Here is a 26630-nt window from a genome sequence, read left to right as displayed (position 1 = left end):
CGGCTCCTCCCGCCGCGGCGCCTGCAGCCGCAGTGACAGGCGATCCCGGCCTGGTGGCGGAGAGGAAGTGCTGGGCCGCCGCGCAGAGCCCGTCCCCGCCGAGGCCGGCTCCCCCGGTCGGCTCGGGTGACAGTGTCGCGGCCGCCGGGCAAAGCCGAGCGCCAGGGAGAGGCTTCAGCAGAGACGCGGGGAAAATGGCTGATGACTTTGGCTTCTTCTCTTCGTCGGAGAGCGCGGTCCCCGAGGCGGCCGACGAGGACCCAGCGGCTGCCTTCCTGGCCCAGCAGGAGAGCGAGATCGCAGGCATAGAGAATGACGAAGGCTTCGGGGCACCTGCTGGCAGCCAGGTGGCCTCCGCGCAGCTGGGACTCGCGAGTGGGGGTGAGTCAGCGCAGTGGCCTGGGAGCTGGGGTCTCGGGGCTTGCTGCGGGGGGACCTTGGCCCCGGCCCGAACAGGCCAGGCCTAGGAGCCCTGCCAGAGAGTGAGGAAGGGCCTGCTATGTAAGGCAGCCAGGAGCAGGCCTGCGGCTGTGTGTGTGTACAGGAGTGGGGGCCTGGAGGAAATGGGGAGGAATCTTCTTGGCTATCTGGGACCTCTGAGCTGGAGATGAGCTGAGGCCTTGCCTGAGGCTGTGGATCTGGTGACTCCCAGGACAAGAATTTTGTCATGACATTTCATTCCTAGGCCAGCTTGCCTGGCTCTGGAATCCAACCCCAGCTGAGAGTCCCTCCTGAGCCTCCTGAAAGCCCTGGTGTCCCAGGCTCCCAGCTAAGTGGTGCAGGTGTGGCCAGAACACAGACCTCCTGGCCCCTCAGGCTTAGCTCCCTCACACAGCTGGGAAAGCAGGGGACACCGGGTGCTCTGAGAACTCACAAAGCTCCCTGGGGACCGCTGCCGTCCTGCAGCCACTGGACTAAGCGTGTTACATTTGACCCTTTCGTAGACATCATCGAACCTGCCTCAGAGACAGGGCACTACTGAAGCAACTAGTAAGTGTCAAATCAAGGAGTTAAACCTGTTTCTGTCAGAATGTAAGCCCACTCTCCTGGCCACACTGTCTTCCATGTGCATGCCTCTGAGTTAGACACTGGGGTGGGGGCAGGGGCACAAAGGGGCATCAGTTGGATGTGTTCCTGCCCTTCAGGGGTTTGTAACTGTCTACTCAATGGTTTTCCAAAAGTTGTCCAGGGCTATTGTGGTTAGCTTCAGACCTCAGGGTTCAGGGCCTGGTCCCTGTAGTGTCATATTTATCAGTGATTGTCCTGCTCTGGTTCTGGAATGAAGGAAGAGTTTCTTAAAATATTTACTAAAAACTAGATATCACCTTCATAGGTATATCCGAAAGAAACCTTGCTTCCTGTTAATACTGTCATTTTGGAGGGGTTTAGGGACCTGTTGGAATAAGTGCTGGCACAAATATACATATGTACATATGGCACATATGTATGTAGATATATATGTATGTAGGGGTGTATATATATATAGATATATAGGTATATATATATATATGTATATGTAGGTATATATATATATACCTACATACTTACATGTAAGTGTTTCAAGGCTCATCACAGTCATGTTTGTATTCATTCAACATTTGCTAAGCACCTACTGTGTGCCAGGCTCACTGGGGATACATAAATGAGTGAATGAATGGCAGAGGAGTTAGAAGCAACTGTGTATCCCCTTGATGCGAAAATTGAACACGCCTTTTGTAGCATATAAGAAGCTGAAAGCCCAGAGAGTCTGAGTATCTTGTCCAAAGTCATGCAGTCATGAATGACAGATCTGGGACTTGATCCCAGGCCTCCCGACTCTGGGCTCCGTGCTCTTTCAAATGCTGTGGCAGTCTCTCTGGGAGGTGATGGAATGTGGGGGTGAGGAGGCGGGGGTCTTTTGCTATCTGACCCAATCAGCGATGGAGGTCTTCTGAAGCAACTGCTCCCAGCACTTCAGCATGGTCCCTCCCATGTCCCAGAGAATTCCTAGGAAATGCCTGCCCAAGTTCATGCACCAGTACTCATTTGTCCACAACTCCTCCTCGAGACTGCCCCTTTCCCCAGTCTGGCTTGGCCTTGGGAAGGCCTTGCTGGGAAAGGCCATTGTCAGAACCTCAAGAGAGACAAGGGCAGGTGGAATTCAGGCTGAGGGCAGCCAGAGAAACCTGGGAGTTGAGCAAGTTACAGTCTCTTCTAGGACAGTGGGGCTCCAGGCACTTACAGCTTGGATGGGAGGTTCTCTCTTTGTCAGGAGTGGGGCATAGGTCCACCTTAGACCTGTAGTGTCACGGAGAGAAGCACAGCAACATGCTCTCTTCTTCCAAGGAGCTGCTGGGGAGACAGCCCTCTGAGGGTCTCTGAGACTCACACCCACTGAAGCTGCAAATGCTCAGCTGCCCTACTAAGTGGGGGTCTGGGGAACAGGGAGATGTTGTTGGATGGCTTCTCAATGGGTGGCCAGACAGGATAGAATTGATCTGACTCTTCTAAGCCTAGGCTGAACCTGAACAGGTAATCTTCCCCTGACCAGCGATGAGTGCCAGGCGCCTGGATGGTGTATGTGTTGGTGGGGAGGTGCATTGGCCTGCTGGGAGCTGGGCTGAAGCTGGCTCCAGTAGCAGATGCCAATCAGCAACTCCGAGTCACCTTCTCTTAGCTGATGGGGTCTTCAGATTAGCAGTCCCTGTGCTGAGTGCCCTGACGTTGGGCTCCTAGGTGCCCCTGGGGAAAGAGATGTCTGGTGTAGGCCTTGGCCTGAGCCACAGTAAGTCTCTTGGGCTGGATCTTTGGCCAGCCTAAGTGACAGACACTTTGTTTCCATTTATCAGCCTTGGGTAGGGCCCAAAGGTTTGCACTTTCACACCCAGTTTTCTGAGTGCCAGGCCTGGCTCTGACTTGTCTGTCAGTTCTGGGCAAGCCCATTTCCCCTGCCGAGCCTCAGTAAGCTTGCAGGAATGTTCTAGACCCTCTCTGCCTGTGTTCTAAAATGGGTCAGGCGTCTGTGGGAAGCAACACACCCAGGGGTTTATCTATGGGACTTGGGTCTGCCTTGCTCTTCTGCCAGCCTCTTGCCTGTGGACACACGATGATAAATGTGCAGTAGACTACTCAGGGAGCATTGTGGAACAGATACTCACAATTGTGTCTGCGGGAGTGTGTGGATTCCCAAAGAAGCTGAAATCACATCTCCAGAGGAACACTCACAGGACTGAGAGGCTGGGGCAGAGAGACTTTCTGAAGGCCAAGGTGGGCACCAGGTAGCTGCCTGCAGATGAGGGGTCTGAGACCGGGCTGGTCAGGGTGGAATGGGCTAGTGTACCTGCTCCAGAAGGTCAAGCAGACAGACTGGCACCATTGTGAATAACCCTGGTAATGTAAGGCCCTGGTAGAGGAGATGCCTCAGGAGAAGAAGCCCCTTTGCAGAAGGTACTGCCACTGAAACCCTGTTGGTCCCACCCTGATTTAGGGACCTGATCACCCATGCAGGAGAAACTCTATCTGAAGGAGTGGGGGTGACAGCTGATGTAGTTGGTCAGAATTAATCACTGACTCAGAAAACAAAGTCAATTATAGTTTATATCAATCAGGGATTATTTCCATAGGAGTAGGTATTCCTCCCTTCAGTCCCCAGGCTGAAAGCATTTTCGCTGCTGCTCATGGCCCTATCTGTCCGGTAGAGGGATATGTGTCCATCTGTGGTAACCTGTGTGGCCTCCTATGGCTCTTTGCTAGAACACATTGCAGTTTCTGAGAGCCCTTGCAGATAACAATGGGCCCCCAAAGAACAAATCCACTTGCATTTAGCCAACAGTTTATTGCTCACCTGTTCTGTGCAGGATCCTCTAGGAGCTGAGTAGGATGCAGAGCCTGGTAATGGAGTACATGGCCCTTGGGGGGGTCACACATAATTGCACAAGAGGGTGGGAGTGCTGTACAATATTCTGGGATATCCCGGAGGCAAGACCTTCCGTCAGTGCCTAGGGAAGTTAGAAGAAGTAGGGGAGGGCTTGCCAGAGGAGATGACTTGAGAACTGGACCTTGGAGATTGAATGGATCCAAAAAAGCATTCTCTTGAGAGGGAAGCAGGAAGAAAGGCATGGGGGTGGGGAGTGGTGTATTTGGGGAAGGAGGAAACCAGAATTTAGGGTTTGTGGGAGGGACTGTTGGAAAGTAAGTCAGTAAAAATGGGCAGGGCCAGATTGTAAAGATCCTTGTGAACTGTGCTCCAGGGTTAGATGTACTCATTTGGCAAATATTTAATGAGTCCCTGTTGTGCCAGCCACTGTTTCAGGTGCTGGGCCTCACTGTGGACAAAGCAAAGTCCCTGCCCTCATGGAGGGTTTGTTCAAGTGGGTAACAAACACATACACAAATAAACATAGCAGGCTGCAGCAGGTGCTATAGAGAAAACACTGCTGGGGGCAGAAGAAGGGTGCTGAAGGGGCAGATGAGGGGCGTGGTCAGGGAAGACTGCTAATGAGACAATGTTTGAGCAGAAGCTGAAGAGAGTGAGGAAGCGGCCCAGATGGGAATGTGTGGGAGAGCCTTCCAGGCAGAGGGAACAGCACCTGCAAAGTCCCCAAGACGGGAGCAGGCCCTATAGGCCACTGTGGTCCATGGGAAGTAGATTTCTTTTTGGTCTGTTTCATGATATTTTTAATCAGGTACCATGCAGGTACCACGGCTCTGGGGAAGACAGTGGAGAGGAGGAAGAGACACAGTTATGCCTTTGCAGGGGTTTGCCAGTAGCAGGGCAGACAGCCCAAAGCGGTTGTGCAGGTGAGAGATGATGAAGGCCTGGGCTGGGGTTGGGCAAGTGGGAAGAGAGTGGAGGGCAACGTTGAGGGTCACTGTTGCAACAGAAGCCACAGGAATTTGTGACTAATCAGATGTCAGGGGAAAGGACTGGGAGGAGACACTGTTGAGGGCAAAACAAAATCCTTCTGGGAGGGGCAGAAAGAGAAAAAAGAGGCCGGGTGCTACCTGGTGGGGACTGTGATTCCTGCTCTCCCAGATGGAAAAGTTGCTCAAGGCACTGCAGGGACAGGCAGAGATGTGTAGGCCCCTCTCTGCCTTACCCCTCATAGCCCCCGCCCTAAGTCTACAGCACCTCTGCCTACTCACCAGGCACAGGCTCCACAGACAATCAGGCCATTCCAGTGGCGGGTGTGGGTCAATTAACTTCAGGGAGGTAAGGAGCTATTGCTGGCTGGGTGATCTTAGGCAATAACATAGCTTCTCTGAGCTTCAGCTTGAGAATCTGCCTACTCACCAGGCACAGGCTCCACAGACAATCAGGCCATTCTAGTGGCGGGTGTGGGTCAATTAACTTCAGGGAGGTAAGGAGCTATTGCTGGCTGGGTGATCTTAGGCAATAACATAGCTTCTCTGAGCTTCAGCTTGAGAATCTGTAAAATGAGTTGATAACAACTTTGTCACATTTGTGGTGAAAATCAAATGTGGTCATGGCTATGCGAATCTTTGTGAACAGTGAAGGACTGAGCCCAAGTTATTCATGTGTTCATTATGTCTATGTGTGTGGGGGTCAATATATACATGAGCATATATAGAAGTTGTCTGGGGTGCTAATGTAGGACTGTTCTGTGCTTGCTATAAACTGAACAGCAAGTAAAGCTGTCTCCTTGTTCTCTTTCTAGCTGGTTCTGAGGACATGGGGACCACGGTGAATGGAGATGTGTTTCAGGTAAGCAAGATTCTGGTCTCAGCAGTGGTGGGGACCGACAGCCTGGTTCTCAGTAACTTATGGACCCATCCTTAGTAGGCTTAGGGCTCCAAGTTCTTCTGTTTGTTATGTCTGACACTTTGGGATGGGAACATAGCAAAGGTTTTGACATGTTTTCTTGACATGTAGGAGGCAGGGATGGATGGGGAGTAGCCTCAGGTTACCATGGTGATGTCTAGCTTCTGCAGGGAGAGATAAAGTGGCCCACATTGGCATGGAATGAAGACAGCCCAAGGTCCTGCCTGAGCATGCATCACTGGTGGGAGGCTGCACTGGGTGGCCATCCCCAATGCATGTGAGCACTTTAACTGGGCAGATCCTTTGATCCAGACATTCACTGCTTGAAATTTTCGCTAAGGAAATAATTGGACAAGAACACCCAGACTCTTTGCAGGATTATACACAAACTGGAAACAACCTAAATGTCCAGTATCAGCGGACTGACTAGACTGGAAAACCACGCTGTTAAAAAAGGCAATCTGAGCTCTCTGCATTGACATGAAAAGATGCCCACAATATATTAATTGGAAAAGCAGCTTGCAGAATAATATGCACAGCATGGTCCTGTTTTTTATTTTAAAAATTTGTTTGTGCAAAATATCTGAAAGGATGGTCCCAACTGTTAACAACGGTTAACCCTGAGGATGGGGTGGGGTAGGGAGAAAAAAAGGGCTTTCACTTTCACTGGATTGTTTAAAAATTCTTTACAGTGATCCTATTCCACAAAAAGGGGAAAACCTAGTAAGGATAATTGTGGTTAAAGACTGCTTCTCTGTGCACCCACCTAACTCCTCTGTCTCCCCCCACCCCCTTATATACATACAAATCAGTTTGGGAGTACTTAGAATGAGAGAACTCAGACCACAGACGGCAACCCCAGGACCCCACAGATGCAACACTCCTCTTCCCCACTCCCCACCCCCAGATGCCTGGGTGGGGTTAAACCTCCACATGAGCCTTAATTCCCACTCAGATTGGGTCAAAAGACCATTGATCTCTGGGGCTGTAGCTGCAGGATCTCCTGAGTCCTGCCCTGAGGAACTGGCTTCCTGAATCCTCTGGGAGAATAAACAATACTTTCTTATGTAAGTGGGATAGGCTGGTACCTTATGCAAGGAAACTGGCCAAGTCCTGTTTCTGGAAAATTACTCAACTATCTGCAAGCTAAGAAAGTCAATCTCTAGAACCTGAGCAGCTTCCTGTCTGGGTGGGCCCGACACAGCCAAAAGATGAGCATTTCCCTATATTGGCCAGAGCCAAAGAAAAAAAAAAAAAAAGGAATGAGCACTCACTCCTATATAGTTTGGTAGATCATTGAGACTTAGACTGCCAGGCCCTGGGCACACTCAAAAGGACTTTTCTTGACCCAAAAGATCTATGTCTTAAAGTGGACCTAGAGCTGTGGACACACTTGGAACCACAGAAGTACCCAGGTACCACGAGCAGGATAATTTTCTTTTTCTATAGATTAGAAACCTGAGGCTCAGAGAGGTGAAGAGACTTATGCAAAGTCACACAGGAAAGCAGCCAGTTCTAGAGTTTTCCTCCTTTGGTTGATTTTGGCTCCTTTGCCTTCTCCCTCCCCTCCCCCACTCCTGTCCTGCTTTGCTCTTTTTTAAAAAAATAATTTATGTATTTATTTATTTATTTTAATTTTAAAAAAAAATTTATTGAATCAAAATTGATTATACATATTTTTGGGGTTCAACATTGAGATATGTTGATCAAATCAATATTACTAGCATATATATTGTTACAAATTGCAATTATTCTTTATGCCCTTTGTCCAATCCTGCCCCATCCCCCTTCCTCTCCCCCTCCCCCCTGTAATCACCCTAGATTTCTTTTCTCCCTCTGAAAGAATAATGGTTACTCTGTTGATTTGCTGCACAAATGATCTGTCCAATGCTGAGGGGCGTGATCAGGTCCCCCAATACTATCATAGAGCAGATGTCTCTTCTGTCACTATGAAATGGGCTCTGTGGAGACAGATTTCCTCCTCCTTTCTTTATCTCTGCTGGTGACTCTCCTTGTGTCAACTTACTCCAGTGGCTGGTGGACCATCTGCGTGGTGGTTGTGGCATCTAGCCGCCTTCACGGCAGCCATGGTTATCATGGTGGCTGTGGTGGGCCACCCACATGGAGGAGATGTTTTTGGCCTGCTCTGTGGTGCTGGCAGTGTGCCTGGTTGTGGGAGGGGGTTCCAGTCTCCAGCTCCTTACCCTGGGTCCCTAGGCACACCCTGAGGTGCTGGCACAGTGTGCCTGGTTGTGGGAGGGGGGGGTCCAGTCCCTGGCTCCATACCCCAGGTCCCTGGGCAGGCCCCAAGGTGCTGGCATGGGGTGCCTGGTTATGGGAGGTGTGTCCGGTCCCCTTCTCCATTCCCAGGTCCCCGGGCAGGACCCGAGGTGCTGGCAAGGTGTGCCTGGTTGTGGGAGGGAGGTCTGGTCCCCTTCTCCATGCCCCAGGTCCCAGGGCAGGCCCCGAGGCACTGGTGCGGCGTGCCTGGTTGTGGAAGGGGGGTCTGGTCTCCTTCTGTATTCTCTGAGTCCCCAGTTGGGACCTGAGGCACTGGCAAGGTGTGTCTGGTTGTGGGAGGTAGGTTTGGTCCCCTTCTCTATGCCTCTGGCCCCTGGGTGGGCCCTGATGCACTGTCCTGGCATGCCTCATTGTAGGAGGGTGGGTCCAGTCCCAACTCCTTATCCTGGGTCCCTGGGCAGGCCCTGAGGCACTGGCATGGTGTGCCTGGTTGTGGGAGGGGGATCCGGTCCCATTCTCCATGCCTTGGTACCCTTGGTGGGCCCTGAGGTGCTGGTGTGGTGTGCCTGGTTGTAGGAAGGGGGTCTGGTCCCAGGCTGCTAGCCCTGGTCCCCGGGCGGGCCCCTAGGCATTGGTGGTGTGCCTGTATGTGGGAGTGGGGTCCAGTCCTTGGCTTCAATCCTCGGGTTCCTGGGTGGGGCCCCAAGGTGCTGGTGGTGTGAGTGGTTGTGGGCAGGGGTCCTACCCTTGGCTCCATGCCTCATGTCCCCTGGTAGGCCCCAAGGCATTCGTGGTGTGCCTGGGCCGGAACTAAGTTTTTGTCCTTTGCTTACTTCTAAAACGGGGGAACTTCCTGTGGGAACCAGTACTTGAGCTGTGTGGTTGAGGTAAATTGCTGCTTTGCTGCTGTTTCCCTAGGGAAGACTTTTTGTGCAGCTTGGGGATTAATGGTTGACCTTATAGGTACTTCTGGCTCTCCAGATACTCGGTGCACCTGGGTTGTGTAGAAACTCTGATCTGGGTCTGAATCTTTTCATCAAACTGCACCCCATGCAATTCTGCATTCCTGACCAGTCTCCTCTGAGTGGTCCTGCACTGATTGGGGGCAGATTGGCTGTCCCTGCTGTGTCCCAGTGTTCTCCTGGTGGGCCTGTCTCTGCCACTGCCCACACTCCAAACACTTCCCATGGGACGGGCCCTGCTCCGGTCCCCTGTGATGACTCACCGGCCTCTGAGTGTCTCCCCTTTTTCAGCTGTTCTGGCTCCTTACTCCTGCGTGGGTCCACAGGAACCCTGTTAGTGGTCTTGCTGTCCTGGGGGCCACCAAGTCCTCTTCTCCTCTTCCACCTCCAAGTAACTCCATCTGAAGGGCACAGCTGCAGCTTCTGCTGGCTCCTCTCCATGTGCTCCAGCATTAAAGCGGCCGCGGGGGGCTGCCCCGTGGCTCACTTGGGAGAGTGCGGTGCTGATAACACCAAGGCCACGGGTTTGGATCCTATATAGGGATGGCCGGTTGGCTCACTGGCTGAGTGTGGTGCTGACAACACCAAGCCAAGGGTTGAGATCACCTTACCGGTCATCTTTAAAAAAAAAAAAAAAAAAAAAGCGGCCGCGGCCCAAAATGCTGAGAGCAGTTTTTTTTCTTTCTTCGTGGTTTCTCCCGCTTTCATGAGTTCCATAAGTCTCTCCTCCTCTTCCCCTGAGCTCCAGCGGCCCCAGCTTGTTACATTTTTATTGTTGTAAATTCATTGATTTGTGGAAGAGAGTGACGCTGGGGACCGTCTATTCCACCACCTTGACAGGAAGTCCCTGCTTTGCTTTTGATGAATTTAAGGAACCCTGGGGCTCCTTCCCAATCTTAGCAGGGATTCTTATTCTCACTCCTACTAATAATAACCCCAGGTATGTTTACTTATAAATCATTTCACATCAGTGCCGCCCTAGAATCCTTAGAGGCAGAGGAGGGGTCACAGATGAGGTGAGTCACTCAGAAACTTAGTTGCAAGGCTCCAGCTCACCTACATCTTCTGACTCCTGATTGGGTGTGCTTTGTACTACCCTCTGTTGCTGGAACTGGCTGGCCACAGTGGCTGGGTCACAGGTGGAAAGCCCTGGCAAACACTCTTTAGGACTGAGCATCACCGGGTCTGGCCTGCACCTGCAGCGGGAGGAGAAACCTTGGCCTGTGCAGGCCAACACTTTCAAGAGTACTGGGTAGAGCTTTTGTGCTCCATTTTTTGCTCGTTTCTGCAGCCTGTGGGCCACTAGGGGGTCCAGCTACGAACCTGATCCCCAAGATGGTCTAAGAATAAGCCTGCCCACATTGATTCCAGTTCCATTTGGCACCACCAGGAGAGGCACAGAAGGTCCCTGCAGGACTCCCTCTCCTCCGCAAAAATTCTCTCTCATCTCCCCCCCACACTCCCGTCATCCTCTCTTGAGCTACTTAGAGGAATCAACAGCTCAGCTTAGCTTAGCTTTAGCTGGTCAATCCCAGAGATGGATATGCCTCATCCTCCTGGCCATCCCTAGAGTGACAGCACATGCTGTCCAGCCCCCTGGGCTGAAATAAGCCTGGCCTGACTGTAGCCTCCTGCCTTCTGGTCCTGGCCATTTCTGATCCCTTCCCTCTCTGGAGTTTGGGAGGGACTCAGCACATTTCTGTAGCCACTGGTGAGCTCTCCTGGGCTACCAGCCCTCCTGGTACTGACCCAATCTCCCCACTGGGATGCTCAAGTGATTAAAGAAGAGCCCAGCTGTGGCCCCCAGCACTCACTGTCAGAGGCAGGAGGAGGGGCAGGGACAGGAAAATAAGCCCAGAGCATCCCGGAGAAGAGGAGCCAGCAAACTTCTCGGTACTCTGCCTGCCAGCAAGGCCACTGTGCTCTTCCCGGTCATGGTGCCACGAGGGCCAGCATGTATGGGGCCCTTGCCATGTGGCAACAGTGAACCAGCACAGCTATGCTGTCCCTCACTTGTGCACATCCTCTACGGGCCACAGAGTGAGCGAGCCTCACTTTGCACCTTCAGTGGGATGTTGTCACTCATTTATCCATGCTGCCAAGGGAAAGGACTTCTCAAACGTCATGCATCCAGGGAGTGGCAGAAGGAGGACTTAAAGCGCAGTCCTTCTGAAGCTGTGTCCAGTGCTTATCCTGTGCCCTCCACATTACTTAGTAATCAGTCACTCATTCATTCATTCAGTCATCTCACGTTTTTTGAGTGCCACGCATTGTGCTCAGGGTGGTGGATGTAGAGGCAAACCCATTGGGGTGTTTGTCCTCAAAAAGCTCTCTTCTAATAGAGGACAGAGACCTGGAAAGAAGTACTGGTGGCCCAGGATGGTAAGGGCTCAGATGTGGGGGTATTATTAAGAGCTAACAGTTTGAGTTCTTTCTATGTACCTGGCATCATCTGAGAGCTTTGCATAATTCATTTAATCTTCCCAACACCCCATGATATATATTCTGTCATTATCCCCATTTTACATGAGGAGTTTTAATAGCTCGCTCTGGTTACACAGCTAATAAGAGATGGGACTTTAATCCAGACAGGTGCTAGAGCCTGCCCTAAGTCAGGGGATGCTGGAAGTGGGTTTCAAGGCCGCCCAAGGGGAAGGGGGTAGTCCTGGCTGAGAGAACAGCATGTGCAAAGGCACAGAGTCGCTCAGTCCAGGGCTCACCCAGAGCCTGGGGCCTGCTGCACAGAGGGATATGCCAGGAAAGCCTGGAGAAGTCAAAGGTGCAGGACTGTACAGCTACCAGCCAGGATGCATTAGTGGACCTCACTGCAGGTGGGCAAGTGGTGGAGGAGGCAAGTTCAGCCTGGGCAGGCTTTGCACCTGGGCCTGGGGCAGAGCCACCTCCTGGCACCAGGTGCTGTGGAACACACTGAGTGGTGACCCTGGATATGCAGTGCTGCTGCTTCAGGGGAGGAGAGAAATACCCACGAGATCTGAATGTGTCCTCAAGGCTGCCCCCACACCCAGACTGCAGGCTGCAGCGGAAGTTTGGATGGAGTCGGAAGACCTGTGCTTCGTTTTCTAGCTTTTTCTAGCTGGATGACCTTAGACTAGTTGCTTAACTGTTCTGAGCCTGATTTCTCATTTGTAAATAAGGATTAGAGGCTCTTCCCTGCTGCCCCCACAGGGCTGTTGAAAAAAGTGCTCTGTAGCCCTGGAAGTTCCTTAGAAATTCCTTAGAAACCCAGCCACTAAGTGAGCTGAGGGGTGGTATGTGTGTGGGTGTGAGAGAGAGGTGAGGCATGGGGAGCAGGGACAGTGGCAGGAGGGGGACACAGTCTCCAATCTTGGGAAGGTAGGCTTATCAGAAAGACAAAAAATGGCACACAAGCATGTGACACACAGTGACTTTGGTCTCTCTGAGCTACTGTGTGGTTCACGCCCCAGTAATTCAGATTGAATCCTGGCTCTGCCACTTCCTGGCTGGATGACCTTGGCACTTTGGAGCTAGAGAGTTTCCCTACCTGTAAAGCAAGGGTAATAAAACCTGCCACGTAGAGTTGTAAAGATCAAAGAAAGCCACTTAATTGCGAGTTCTTTGGAGTCTTAATTTTAGGGCAGGCTTTATGGAGATGGTGGGCCCTGAAGAACACAGATGGGAAGAGACCCAGAGGGCCCTTGCCCAGCCCACCTCTCCCCGCTCATCTCCTCCCACACCTAGTGGCATCCATGGACTCTTAGTTTCCCCAAAGCACCAGCCCCACCTGCTGGCTCTTGGCTGGACATGCCCATTCTTCATCTCTTCTTACTTTACTCTGCCCCCAGGCAGGAATGGTCAAGCCCTCCCATATCGTCCCACTTTACCTGGCCTGTGGTACAGCACGTTTTCCAGCCACGGTCCTCATTTGTGACAGACTTCCCTACCAAGCTCCTGGAAGATGGACTGTCCCCACGCCTGAACACCTATGAATTCATTCAATAAATATTCTTGAAATCCTCCTACAGCCAGGCCCTCCCTGTTTAGCATGCCATACGGAGACAGACAGGCTCTGTCCTCACGGAGCTTACTTACTTTGGACAGCGGAGAGATGGATATTAAACACGTAAACCAAGTCATCTCAGATAGTGATATGTGCTATGAAGAAAATGAAAGAGAGCAATTGCTTAGAGAGGTGGTCATGGTGCTCAGGGAGGCCTTTCTCAGAGCTGAGCCCGAATCAGGAGACAGGGAGGCCCTAAGAAGACGTAAGCCCTAGATTCTAGGGGAAGAGTGTTCCGGATAGAGACCCCGAGGAGGCACAAGAGGAGCTTGCTCAAGGGCCAGTGTGGCAAGAGTGCACTGATCAAGGACAGAAATCAGAGGAGCACGGAGAGACTGGATCACTTGAATCTTGTTTTAACCATGGTGGAAAGTGTTCAGATATTTTTAAGCTCGACATGATATAATCTGATTTAGGATTCAAATGGGTCATCTGGTATTGTGTGGAGAAAGGGCTGCGGGGAGCAGTGGACCAGGCCAGAGGCGGCAACGAAGGCTGGAGGAGGAGAAGGTGGGAGGTGATCTGATAGGGGACACATTTTACAGACAATGCCCACAGGAATTGCTGATGGATTGGATGTGAGATAGGAAGGAGGGAGAAATCAAGGACAAATATGAGGTTTCGGTCTCAGCAAATGAGCGGATTCTGGTGCCTTTTACTGGGATGGGGGAAGAATGTGGGGGGAGAGAAGAGAGGTAAAAGTTTAGAGAGTGAAAAGTCCAGTGATGTTTCAGATGCCCATTGGACGCCCACGTAGGCCAACACAGAGACGGGGCTCTGTACGTTTTTGCTAACAGAGGGAGGATTGAATGCTGGTCAGATGGATGCCTTGACTTTATTTTGTTTTTTGGCAACTGGCTGGTATGAGGATCTGAACCCTTGACCTTGGTGTTACAAGGTGGCGCTCTAACCAGCTGAACTAACTGGCCAGCCCTACTTTTATTTTCAATCAAAATTCTCTGACCTCATGGAGTAACTTTCCTAGAGGGGGAGACAGTCAACACAGAAACAGACAAGTCATTTCAGATGGAAATAAGTGCTGTGAAGAAAATTAAACAGAGCACCTGAATAATCACATACAGTTGTCCCTCAGTATTCACAGGGCATTGGTTCCAGGATCCCCCCTAATATCAAAATCCATGGATGCTCAAGTCCTTTATATTTAGTGGCATAGTATTTACATATAACATACACACATTCTGCAGTATATTTTAAATCATCTCTGATCAGCCGCTGACCAGAAAATAAATAAATAAACAAACAAACCCTCTCTTGATTACATATAATATGTAATACAATGTAAATACTATGCAAATAGTTGTTGTACTCTAATTTTTTTTTTTTTTTTTTTTGTCTTTTTCATGGCCGGCACTCAGCCAGTGAGTGCACCGGCCATTCCCGTATAGGATCCGAACCTGCGGCGGGAGCGTCACTGTGCTCCCAGCGCCGCACTCTCCCGAGTGCGCCACGGGCTTGGCCCGTTATACTCTATTTTTAAATTTGTCTTTTTTTAATTGTTGTATTGGTATTTTTTTTCCAAATATTTTTAATCAGAGCTTGGTTGAATCTGCAGATGTGGAGTCCATGGATATGGAAGGCCGATTCTATACACAAAGTAAAGTGTAGTTGTCTGCATATGGAAAGTTCTATTGGTTTTGGCAGGAGTGGTCTTAGGGTAGGGCTGTTCCCAGAAGGCAGCAGGGTAGGGATGAGATTAATTTGTGTTCTCCAGATAGGAGACCTGGAAAGGCCACTTTGGGTGTTGGGAGAGACTCTCTAAACTGAAGTGCAGTGCTGTGCAGAAAAGGGGACTGAAGGCTCTGTCCCAGTTGCCTCACCCGGCCTGATCTGAGCAGCCAGGCTGCAGCACGCACCTACACCCCTCCCTCACTCCCCAGACAGCTGGAGACAGGAGCCCTGATGTTCCGTTTGTCTGCCCCTTCTGTTACCAAACCCAAGGTGGCTGCCTGCTGCCAAACAGAAACAAAAGACTTAAAAGTCATTGTTGGTGAAAAGGGAAGGCAGTTTTATTCAGGAATGCCAGCAACCTGAAGGACATGTTAGGCTAACCCATCTCCCTGGCTCAATCCTGCTTACTCCAACACTTTTCCCTGGTGGCCAACACCCCTTTGGGCTAAGGCTTACGGAGCTTCTCTGAAACAGGCACATGCTGGCTCCGCCACTCTTTACTCATTCAGCCTCTGCTTACTGATCACCTGCTATGTTCTGAGGATAGTGGAGGGCGCCGTAGGACAGAGGGCATGCCAGGCACTGTCCTGTGGGGAGAAGACGTTAAACAACATGGATGATCATGACAGTTTTTTGGGGGTAGCTGGCTGGTACAGGGATTGAACCCTGGACCTTGGTGTTATCAGCACCACACTCTAACCAGCTGAGCTAAGCAGCCAGCCCAGATCATGACAGTTTTGATAAGTGCTTTGAAGGAGGCGGACAAGGAGCCACAAAGGGATGGAATGGCTATGAACAAGGTCCTGCCCTGCCACTCAGGAGTTCACGGTCCAGCAGGGGAGATTCACAGTAGAAGGTGAAGGCTATGGCAGAGAGCACAGAGTGGAAGAGGTGGTAAAGGTGCCCGGGGGGGTTGGGAAATATCCCAGAGCTGGAAACTCATGGGATGGGCTAAGATTTCACCAGCTAGAGAAAGGAGGGGAGGCCATTGCATGCCAAAAGGTGGGGCAGCTTGAGTGTGTGGGATGTGTGCAGACAGGAATGTGGAGGTCGTGCAGAGTGCCAGAGGGGGCGTGGCAGGACCTGTTGCAGAATCAGAAAGGGACTTCAGCTTTGCCAGACCAGAGGGTGCCACATCCTGACTGGGCAGGGTTTGCACCCCCTCCAAGGCGTCAAGTCCCCAGTTCTGGCAGGCAGCAGTGAGAACTGGGAGTCTGGGAGCTTGGGAGTTAGGAGACTTGGACTATGGCCCTGGCTCTGCCACTATCTTGTGCCATCTCTCCTTGCCTCAGTTTTCTCCCCTGTAAAACGGGAATAAATAACAAAAGTAATGGTTCTAGCTACCATTTGTTGAGCCATCCCCATGCCAGGCACTCTTCTAAATGTCTTACAAATATTGTTGCATTAAATCATGACAATAGCTCTTAGAGTTTGTCTTAACTATTATTCCCATTTTCAGATGAGAAAACAGGCCGGGCAAGGTTGAAGTAACTTGCCCCAGGCTTTACATGCATCTCGTAGGTAGTCTGGCTGCAGAGTCCAAGTTTGTCACTACTGTGCGATCTTAGCCATGGCTGACCTGCATGTCTCAGAGCTGCTTGCTCATTCAACAAACATCTATTGAGCATCTGCTATGTGTCAGGCACAGTGATGGGCTCTGGGGACACAGGAGTGAACAGGACAGACAAGGTCCTGCTGTCACAAAGGTGACATTCTGATGGAGGAGACAGATAATGGACAAGCAAATTATAAAGTGAAACACATTTCAAACTGTATAAGTGTTAAGAGTTAATACAACTCTAATAAAGAGTGACTAATAATAATAACCCAACAGACTCACTGTGTGCCAAGAAGTGTTTGAAGTTCTCTATGTTTTTAAACTCATTTCATCCTTATATCAACTCTGTGGGCTGCATACTATTATTTAGCCCATGTTATGATGAGGAAAGTGGCTGGCACATGGTTTCTTGAGTCTTCTGCTTGTGGGATATAAACGAGTGTGGTTGGGCTTGAGGCAATGATCAGGCACAGAGACGTTGAGTAACTTGCCCAGGGTCACACAGGGGGAGGAGTGTTGCTGGCAGAAGGAACAGCGAGTGCAAAGGGAGGGTACGGTTACAGGAGACCGTGGGTGTGAGGTGTCCAGATGTGAAGGGGGTGCCCTGGTATGCGGGGTCCTCAGCAGGGGCAGCAGAGACAGTGGGCTGGGTACACTGCCACGTCTTTGTGTCCTAGGAGGCTAACGGTCCCGCCGACGGCTACTCTGCGATTGCCCAGGCTGACAGGCTGACTCAGGAACCCGAGAGCATCCGCAAATGGAGAGAGGAGCAGAGGAAGCGGCTGCAAGAGCTGGGTGAGGGCAGGGCTGAGGCTGGGAGCTGAGCCGGGAGTCCCCCTGCCCCCTGCCAGGGCACCCAGCTGGGTCGGCTATTTGGGACATGGTGGGGGATGGATTGGGGAAGCCTTAGAGTATAAGGAGCCCTGCATGGCTTAATGTGGGACTTGGGTGAGGCTGGGCCCTGGGGCTGCATGGCAGGGCCATGCGGGGGAGCAGACAGGGCAGCCGTACCCACACATCCTGACTGAAAAGATGCCCCTCATTCTCCTGTTGCGGTCGCAGATGCTGCTTCTAAGGTGACAGAACAGGAGTGGCGGGAGAAAGCCAAGAAGGACCTGGAGGAGTGGAACCAGCGCCAGAGTGAACAAGTTGAGAAGAATAAGATCAACAACCGGTGAGAGGAGGAGATGTGGGGACATGAGGGGACTTTGGGGACGTGTTAGGGCTACAGGGAGATGAGCGGGCTACAGGGAGATGAGCAGGCTATAGAGAGAGATGAGGGAGATATGGCAGCATGAGGAGGCTATGGACTCATGGGAGGGCTGTGGGGACATGAGGGGGTATGAGGACTTGAGGCAAGCTGTGGACAAAGAGAGGAGCTATGATATGGGGACTGTCCTGAGGACGGGGAGTTGATAGCAAGAGCACAGAGGAAGGAGAAGCTGCAACCCCCAGGGCTCCTCCTTGGTTTTGTGTGGTGTTTAGAGTTCTTCAGAGCTGGTCCTCCATTGAGCCCTTGCCTCCTCCCCACCACAGAGCGGGAGCAGGGTCTGTCAGCCAGCTGAAGAGGTCCCAGGGCCCTGGGATGTGAGCCAGACTGTCTGGGGGCCCAGCAGCCAACAGCTAGGCCTGGGCCCTCTGTGGCCAGGGTCAGGGTCAGAGAGAACACAGGCCCGCCTGGGAGCAAAGAATCCATCTGTGTATAGGATTTTAGTGCTTGTAGAAATGACAACACTTCAGTCCAGAGTGGCCAGAGGATAAAAGGAAACTAGCCGCCTGTATAACTGAAAAGGCCAGGGGTAGGACTGTAGTTAGAGGGGCATCGGGGGCTCAGATGAAGAAAAGTAGCAACCACTTATACTGTCAGTTCTGCTTTTCTCAATGTTGTCTCCACTCTTGGGCACACACTTCTGGTATGGGGGCAAAGATGCCAGCAGCTCCAGGTTTCTGCCGTTTTCTCTTGGCAACCCCAGTGAAAACATCTTGCTTCTAATAGCTCCAGCCGAAGTCATCGGCCTGGCCCTCATTGGTATGGCTTGGGTCATGTGTCCATGCCAGGCCCAGGGGCTGTAGACAGGAGGGATGCTCTGATGGAACCAGTCTGGGTAATAGACCCATTCCTTGGATTGTGCATGGGGTCAGGACCACCCAAACCACAGGGACTGAAGTGGGAGCAACCTTGGTCCAGCAGGGGACAATCAAGGTGCCCTTTCTGGAAGAAGAGGGATGGATGCTGGGCTGGCAAAGACAGCAGATGCCCACCAGAGAACCTCTTCATGGAAATGGTCTCAGACTGGATGCTGCCCAGCGGCCCCTGCCTTCAAAAATGTGCCATTCAAGGCACAGGGTCTTCCAGGAAGGGAAAGGTGTAGTCTGGGCAGCTGCCACATTTCTGTCCAAGAAACCACTGCATGCCAGCCTCTGGGATGGGCACTAGAGACAGAGATAAGGAGAACTCTGTCTTATGCCCTCAAAGAGCTCAGAGGAGAGAAACACACATGTACAGCTGACCTCAAGTACAGAAGGGCCACTGCATGAAGGGCATGGAAGCAAGGGAAGCAAGAAGCAGGTGGGGGCGGAAGCTCTGTGCTGGGGACTTGGGCTTTGGAGGATGACTAGCAATTCACCAGGAAAAAGGTGGCAGGGGGCAGGAGAGGGCAGTGTAGACCTGGAAACAGTGTGGTACAATACAAAAGAAAGGATGGGGTGCGTTGGGCAATAGGGAGTCAGGGAGTGATGGGAGAGAAGGCAGGAAGCGGGGGGAGTCACACTGTGAGGGCCTTGGGTGATAGGATTGGCCAGAGAACCTGGCCAGGCCATGGGGAGCCACTGAAGGTTTTTGAACAGGAGGAGTACTATGATCAGGACTGGGTTTTAGAAAAGACACTGGGGCCAGGGTAGAGGATCCCCACTCTCCTTTCAGGAGCTGTGGATAGTTACTGAGCCTTCCAGAACTGTGCTTCCTAACACTTCTCCCACTGAAGGTACTAATGCTGTCTCTCTTTCTCTTTAACCCTCTACCTACCTGTCTTTCTGTGCACCTACCCCCTTCCCCTAACCTTTCCCTGAAGGATCGCTGACAAAGCATTCTACCAGCAGCCAGATGCTGATATCATCGGCTACGTGTATGTGTCTCCTTTGCTCCTCCGCTGGGGGGAGCTGGAGAGGGCATGGGCCCCTGTGTGTGGTCAGCACACGGTTTCTTGAGTCTCCTGCTTACAGGGTGTAAATGAGTGTGGCTGGGCATGCACAATGATCAGAGCAGGAGGCAAACTCCTGGGCGACCAACTCTCACCTCCATCCCTCCAGCAAATTGGAGGCAGCTTTGCTAAATCAGAGCCATGCCTGGTGGAGGCGGAGAAAAGAATGTGCTGGCCATCCCCATGTGGGAGGGGCAAATGACAAAGCAGCCCCAACTCCCTCCCTCTGAGATACCTCTTGAGGGTGGATGGGGTGAAGAGGTTGCTGGAGATATATAAAGAAGAGGGAGAGATGCTCTTATGTGTACATTTATCACCCTCCCCTCAAAGTGCATGGCTCCTTAAAGCTGCAGCCATTAGCCCTTGCCCAGACCACCATGGGCCCCTCTCACATGTTGCTAGTTTGGGGTCTAGTTGGTACCATGACTAATCTAGACCTGGAATGGCAAACAGATTTCATCTCATGCCAACCCCAGTTGATCGGAGTGAAAACCTGGAGGACAGTGTTGGGGATTCTGAAGCTGAAGGAAAAAATGCAGTGATTAATGAGTGAAGTCTGCCACACATGTGTGCCAAGTACTTGCTGTTCCTGATGTACCTGTTCTTTGTTCTGTGTGTGCTCTCGTGGCCTCTGATGTTGTCTAGGCCGACCCTTCTCTTACAGAGCACAGGCACACCAGGGTTGTCTTCTTCCGTCCAGCCACTCTCCCATCTGTCCAGTACTTGCCCTATGCTAGTCTCTGGTCAAATAGGAATAAGACACAGTCCATCCCCCAAGTTGTTCATGATCTGGAGCATGTTGTAATAAGAGCCTCATGAAGGACACAGCGAGCTCTGGGAGCCATCCTCTGTTGGGGGAGCCAGGGAAGGCTTCAGAGATTCAAGACCTTCAGCTGGACCTTAAAGCGTGAAAAGGAGTTTGCTGGGTGGGAAGGGTGGGAAGAAGAGAAGGGCATTCTTGGTGGGAGATGCAGCTGGGGCAAAGGCATAGAGACAGGAAACACCCAGCTGCCTGCAGCAGCTGGAGCAATGTGGGGGCTGGGGTGGGGGGATGGGTGGGAGCTGAGGCTGGGAGATGGTCAGTTTGGGGCCAGTTGCAAAGCACCTGTTGTGCCAGCCTAAGAAGCTCAGACTTGATCTTGAAGCCAGTGGGGAGCCATGGGAGGTTTCCCACAGAGGGGAGAGGGTGTCAGATGGGCATGGGAGCTGTGGACTACCACAGCAAGTTCAGTGCTCCTGTTGTGCCCAAGGAAATGGCCAAGGGAGCACCCAAGAGAGCCCTGAAGAGAGGGAGAGTCTAGCTCTGGGCTTCTCAGACTTTCATGTGCCTATGAATTACCAGGGATCTGTGAAAATGCAGATTCTAATTCAGCAGGATGAGGTGAAGCTCACGGTTCTGCATTTCTAACAAGCTCCATGGTGATGCTGATGCTGCTGGACCATGGACCACACTCTGAGCCACACGGGTAGAGGGAGCCTCTTGATCCTGAAGGGTGGCTCCTGGGAGAGCTCCCCTCATCCCCACCTGCCATCCAACTCCACACATCACGTCACGTTTGCCCAAGCCTGCACTCACTCACCACTTCACTGGATTCTCAGGCCAATGAAACAATTGGTAAGGTGGAAGCTGTGATCCTCATTTTATAGGTTAGAAAATGAGCACACAGCAGATAAGCAACATCACTAGGGAGTGGCCAGGTCACCTGATCCCCAGCCAGTTCTATCTTGGCACAGCCCGTGAGGATCACCTGGAGAGCTTCCCGCTATTGGCCAGTGCCTGGCATGTGGCAGAACCAGTCCTGCTTGAGATGCAGAGGGAGCTTTCCAGAAAAGAAAGGGGCTTTCCAGGGACCCTTGCTGGCTAAACAGTACACAGACCCAGCTCTCCCCACCTACGAATCCTTCATCGTCTTTCTTTTAGATTCCCCATTTAGATTTTGTCCACTAAACTGCATTTATTATATTTTGTTTCCCTATTGTCCCTTAATCAGTGGCTTCTATAACTGTCAACCAGAACTTATGATGAGACTGCCAGTTTTCATCCTGACTTGATTCCAACCAAAAGCAAAGACTTCAATGGAGCATCCGCCCAGACTGTGGCTCCATAGAGATAACAGTCGTTCTGGGCTAGAAAGGCTCTAGTCAAATATGCTTGCAATGTAATGGATTCTATATCCATCATATACTCCACCTTGGAGGTCCATAAGTTACATTAGCGCATGAAAGTCTTTGAAAGTCTTGCTATAAAGATCCTCTTTAACTGAGTTTTCCATATGTATCTGACCACAACCCTTTCCTGGAGAACACTTATACAGAACATTTAGGCAGTGCTGAATTAGGCGCTTCAGTTAGGTGGTCAGTCAATGTCCTATCTCTGCTAAGTTTTTGGGAATGTTGAAAATAGCTTAGATACTGCATTAGTTCCTTCAATGGCCTTTAGGTGTCAAGAGCCCCAGGTTGGGAAATCCTGATAGAGAGGTACAGAAAGTGCCTAGACCAGAAAGACCTTTCTGAGGAGGTGAGGCCTGCACTGAGTCTTGAATGACAAGAAGCAGCAAGCCATGAGTAGGTCTGGGGGAAGAGCATTCCAGGAAGATGTGACAGCAAATGCAAAGGTCCTGAGGCAGGACCCAGCTAGGCTTCCTCTTATGACAAGGCCATTCCTGGAGAGCTGAGGTCACAGGCCACAGGGCTGGGGAGGAGACCTCTGGACAAAGTGCCCCAGAGTAGGCTGGACAAAGCAGCCTTGCTCAGTGGAGTATCACTGACTCAGGGCAAAGGCAGACAGCTGTGAAACCTCTGTTCTATCTCCACCTGCAGGGCATCTGAGGAGGCCTTTGTGAAGGAATCCAAGGAGGAGACCCCAGGCACAGAGTGGGAGAAGGTGGCCCAGCTGTGTGACTTCAACCCCAAGAGCAGCAAGCAGTGCAAAGATGTGTCCCGCCTGCGCTCAGTGCTCATGTCCCTAAAGCAGACGCCGCTGTCCCGCTAGGTGCCTCCCATAAGCATGGCCACAAAGCATGGGCTGGGCCTGGGCAGAGGAGGAGCAGCTGCTCTGGCCAGGGTGGAAATCTCCTCCAGCAGCTGCTACGCACAGCCTATTGCGTTCCTCCCCATCTTCTGGGGCTGGGAAGGGGCATCCTCACCCTTTTTGCCCCTTACTCCCTCCTGGCCCTGTGGTCCAGCCCCTCCCACCTCCTCAGTCCACTCAATTGTGACTGTCCCTCCTGATGTATTTTTTTCTTGGCTTAAAGGGTGTGTTGTTAACTCTTTTTACACGTATTTATTATCATTCTTATTTCTCTGGAAGCCACAACTGGTGTCAGGGCTCAGTTTCTGCCTAGCACTTTCCCAGCTTCATGGCCTTGAGAGAAGGTGAGGATGTTCCCCTGGAAACCCAGGAACTCCTAGGCAGAAGTGGGAGCCCCAACTTGTCTATGCCTGCTGCCTCCATCTGCAGGAGGAGACTGCCTCTCACAGAACACTTTTGCAACCTTGATCCTTTCTGATCCTTTGTTTTTTTTGGTGGCTGCCTGGTATGAGGATCCAAACCCTTGATCTTTCTGACCCTTTTATTATTTTTTTTAAAAGATGACCAGTAATGGGATCTTAACCCTTGACTTGGTGTTGTCAGCACCACACTCTCCCAAGTGAGCTAACCGGCCATCCCTATATAGGGATCCGAACCTGTGGCCTTGGTGTTATCAGCACCACACTCTCCCAAGTGAGCCACAGGCCAGCCCTTTTCTGACTCTTTAACAAGGCTGTGAGGTAGGGATTCTGTGTGTGTGTGTGTGTGTGTGCACGTGCACGCAGAGAGAGAGAGTCTCCAGGCGCACACACACACATATATATATATATGAGAGAAAGAGCGCACCAAGGACACCAAGTCTCCTGGAGTAGAAGTGGCTTGCGGTGGGAGGGAAGAGGCAAGACCAGAGGTTCCTGGTGGCGGCTTCCTGGTAAGAAGGCTTCCTCTAAGCCTGGGTGGGAGGTTGGTGAAGGCAACCTCTGCTAGACTCCCTTCCTTGGGGTTGGCCAGGCCCCTCTGGATGTGGAAGGCCCACTGCTCTGCGTATTTCACTCCGTCCTTTAGCTGTGCCCCTTTGTGGATTTGGGATAAACCACCAGTAACTATACCTTCTCCTTCAGCAAAGGCTGCAAATAGGCCATATTCAAGCCATTGTGACCTGCATGGTATTTAAAAAGATTTGAGTAATTGCCAACAATATTAGTTTCCTTGGGCTGCTATAAACTGGCTGGCTTAGAACAGAAATTTATTGTCTCACAGTCTGGAGGCCTGAAGTCCAAAATCAGGGTGTCAGCAGGGTCATGCTCCCTCTGAAGGAGCTCGGGAAGGATCTGTTCCATGCCTGTCCCCTAGCTTCTGGTAGCCTCGGATGTTCCTTATCTTGCAGATGCATCACTCCAATCCTGCCTCTGTGATCACATGGCTGTCTTCACATCGTCTGCCCTCCGTGTGCTCAAATTTCCCCTTTTTATAAGGACACCAGACATATTAGATAAGGGCCCACCCTAGTGACCTCATTTTAACTTGGTTACCTCTGTAAAGTGCCTATTTCCAAATAAGGTCACATTCTAAGGAGCTAGGGGTGAGAACTCCAACTTATCTTTTGTGGGGGACACCATAACACCAACACTTACAAATAGTGACTATATGAGTCTGTTTCCGTTGCTTATAACAGAATACCTGAAACTGGGCAATTTATAAAGAAATTAAATTTATTTCTTACAGTTTCAGAGGTTGGGAAGTCCAAAATCCAGGAAACACATCTGGTGAGGGCCTTGTTCTTGGTGGTGACTCTCCATAGCAACACAGGGTATCACATGGTGAAAATGGGCTGAGCAAGAGAGCTAATTTGCTCACTAGTTCTCCTTATAAAGCCATCAGAACCACATCTATGACCACCCACTAAACTATCAACCACTACTCCATGAATGGATCCGTCATGATCTAATCACCTCTAAAGCCCCACCTTTCAATTACCATAATAGGATTTCCCACCCTCTTAACACTGTTAAATAAATTTCCAATACATGAACTTTTGGGGGACACACTTAACCCATAGCAGTGGCCATCCTCTTTAAAAGTACTACTCCATATCCTTTCCTTGTATCTTGAGGCCAAGGGTCACCACAATGCACTGCTCTACGTTTGTAATCTCTGCCTCACAGCTGAGAGACCATGGTGGAAGCAAGAAACCTAGCTGGCTCTAGTCCTATATCCCTCCACTCAGGAATCTAGACTCTGACAGGGGGCTCAGGAAGGGGTGTGTCTTCTTCACTCCCTCTTTTCCCTTCTGCCAACTTGAAGCTAGTGTTGAAAATGGTGGAGTTACAGGGCAGGCCCGTGGCTCACTTGGGAGAGCGTGGTGCTGATAACACCAAGGCCAAGGGTTCGGATCCCTATATAGGGATGGCTGGTTGGCTCACTTGGGAGAGTGTGGTGCAGACAACAACAAGTCAAGGGTTAGGATCCCCTTACCGGTCATATTTAAAAAAAAAAAAAGAAAATAGTGGAGTTACACATGGGAGGATCCTGGGTACCCAAATCAACACTTGAGGAGAGCTGACCAGACCATGAATATCTGTTTGAGATGTTACATGAATGAAGAACTCACAGGTCACCTCTCTTTTTTTTTTTAAAAATGACCGGTAAGGGGATCCTAACCCTTGGCTTGGTGTTGTCAGCACCACGCTCACCCAGTGAGCTAACCGACCATCCCTATATGGGATCCAAACCCGTGGCCTTGGTGTTATCAGCACCACACTCTCCCGAGTGAGCCACAGGCCAGCCCCACAGGTCACCTCTCTTCTAGCATTTGCTCAGGACCCCAGCCTCTTCTTCCAAAATCCTAAAACACTAAATACACAAACTGCTGGAGAGCTCTGGGACTATGCTTTTACCACTACATTAGGCTGCTTCTCTGAGTCTCAGTTTCCTGTTCTGTAATATGCGTCAAGCGCCAAGATGGGGCCGAGCCTGTGGCGCACTCGGGAGAGTGCGGCGCTGGGAGCGCGGCAACGCTCCCGCCGCGGGTTCGGATCCTATATAGGACTGGCCGGTGCACTCACTGGCTGAGTGCCGGTCATGAAAAAGACAAAAAAAAAAAAAAGAGCCAAGATGGTCTAGGTCAGGAGCTGACAGTGGGGTGAGAAACAGATGCAAAGTACAAGTGAATTAGAGTTTATTAAGTAGGGAATGAAGAGGATGTGGCACAAATAGAAGTATGCAGCAATCAAACTGAACCGAATCTGGGATTTCTGAAAAAAATCTGTCGGTTACGGTTACACAATCGGCCACTTACTCCTCTAACGACACAGGGCCCTGTCAGGGGAGAGGAGGGAATGAGTCCCGTGGCAGGGTCAGTGGTTGCTCCTGGGTCTTGGAACGATCTCCCCGGAGCTCAGGGTCGAGACTTCATGGCAGACACAGCTATACCCACCAAGATGGCTGCTACAGTGAAGCCCTGGGAGGCAATCCGGATGCGCATCATGAGCTGGGAGCGCTGGCTTTGGCCCCGGTGGAAGCAATAGAGGCCGTAGGTGAGGGCGGCCGCCGTGCCCAGGCAACCTGAGGAGAGGACAAAGCAGCTGGGGAGGAGCAGGTCAGGCACCGCTCGTGCCTCCCTTCTCCGGGACTTCCTTCCCCCCAGAACCAGTAGCGAGGAGAAGGCTAGGGGTTGGGGGAGGAGAGATCCTCCTCGTTCCAGACCCCGCCCCACGCCAGCCCTCCAATCTCCCACAAGCCCAGCTGCTGCTCCTGCTCCAATCAGTTTCACCGCCTCACAACACCCGCTCCTTCGCCACATCGCTGGTCCACTCTCATTCCAGTACCCCCTGGCGTCCCGGGGCTTCCCCTATTTCATTGCCCCGGACATCACTGTCCTCTCCGTCTATAGTTCCTACAGCACCCGCTTACCTATTGGTACCACTGGGTTCTCACGGGTCTTGCGAAGAAACTTTTCCGTGAAGCCTTCTGGATTTCTGTAGACACTGGGGCTAAAGCCCTCAACGACTGGAGGCTGCGATGGTTTAAAGGATGTCTCTGGAGTCGCAGGGCCAGGAGTCGCCATGACTTGGACAACAACGCTCTGAGAAAATCAGAATGCTGAGCCCCGCCTCCTGATGAGGTCATCAAAAGGCGGGGGAAGTAAAT

General features: G+C 51.4%; 2 protein-coding genes across 3 annotated transcripts; one reads left to right on the top strand and one right to left on the bottom strand.

Annotated features, from left to right (window-relative positions):
* On the top strand, positions 1–22722 carry CLTB (clathrin light chain B). Of its 2 annotated transcripts, XM_063085775.1 has the most exons (6): positions 1–381; positions 5658–5704; positions 16928–17045; positions 17313–17424; positions 19322–19375; positions 22271–22722. In XM_063085775.1, exons 1-6 carry the CDS (start codon positions 195–197, stop codon positions 22440–22442), a joined length of 690 nt encoding a protein of 229 aa, XP_062941845.1. In that variant the 5' UTR covers positions 1–194; the 3' UTR covers positions 22443–22722. The 2 variants fall into 2 exon arrangements, with proteins under 2 accessions (XP_062941845.1, XP_062941844.1); XM_063085774.1 differs by lacking the exon at positions 19322–19375 and having other exon boundaries at positions 4–381.
* A 2920-nt stretch (positions 22723–25642) lies between these two features.
* Positions 25643–26602, bottom strand: HIGD2A (HIG1 hypoxia inducible domain family member 2A). Its single transcript, XM_063086417.1, has 2 exons — positions 26394–26602; positions 25643–26045 (listed from the first exon to the last, which is right to left on the bottom strand). The coding sequence occupies exons 1-2, from the start codon at positions 26545–26547 to the stop codon at positions 25879–25881; spliced, it is 321 nt and encodes a 106-aa protein (XP_062942487.1). The 5' UTR covers positions 26548–26602; the 3' UTR covers positions 25643–25878.
* Between the last annotated feature and the right edge of the window lie 28 nt (positions 26603–26630).

This window comes from Cynocephalus volans, chromosome 2 (genome assembly GCF_027409185.1).
Source record: "Cynocephalus volans isolate mCynVol1 chromosome 2, mCynVol1.pri, whole genome shotgun sequence".
Taxonomy (NCBI): domain Eukaryota; kingdom Metazoa; phylum Chordata; class Mammalia; order Dermoptera; family Cynocephalidae; genus Cynocephalus; species Cynocephalus volans.
The sequence above is the reverse complement of the archived record's forward strand: the minus strand, read 5'-3'. Positions and strand labels throughout refer to the sequence as shown.

Excerpts from the sequence above, each read along its gene's own strand:
- CLTB (XM_063085775.1), top strand. The coding sequence starts at position 195 with ATGGCTGATGACTTTGGCTTCTTCTCTTCGTCGGAGAGCGCGGTCCCC. Across the intron at positions 382-5,657 it reads GCTGGGACTCGCGAGTGGGG|CTGGTTCTGAGGACATGGGG; the intron begins GTGAGTCAGCGC and ends TTCTCTTTCTAG. Across the intron at positions 5,705-16,927 it reads TGAATGGAGATGTGTTTCAG|GAGGCTAACGGTCCCGCCGA; the intron begins GTAAGCAAGATT and ends TTTGTGTCCTAG.
- HIGD2A (XM_063086417.1), bottom strand. The coding sequence starts at position 26,547 with ATGGCGACTCCTGGCCCTGCGACTCCAGAGACATCCTTTAAACCATCG. Across the intron at positions 26,046-26,393 it reads GAACCCAGTGGTACCAATAG|GTTGCCTGGGCACGGCGGCC; the intron begins GTAAGCGGGTGC and ends TCCTCTCCTCAG.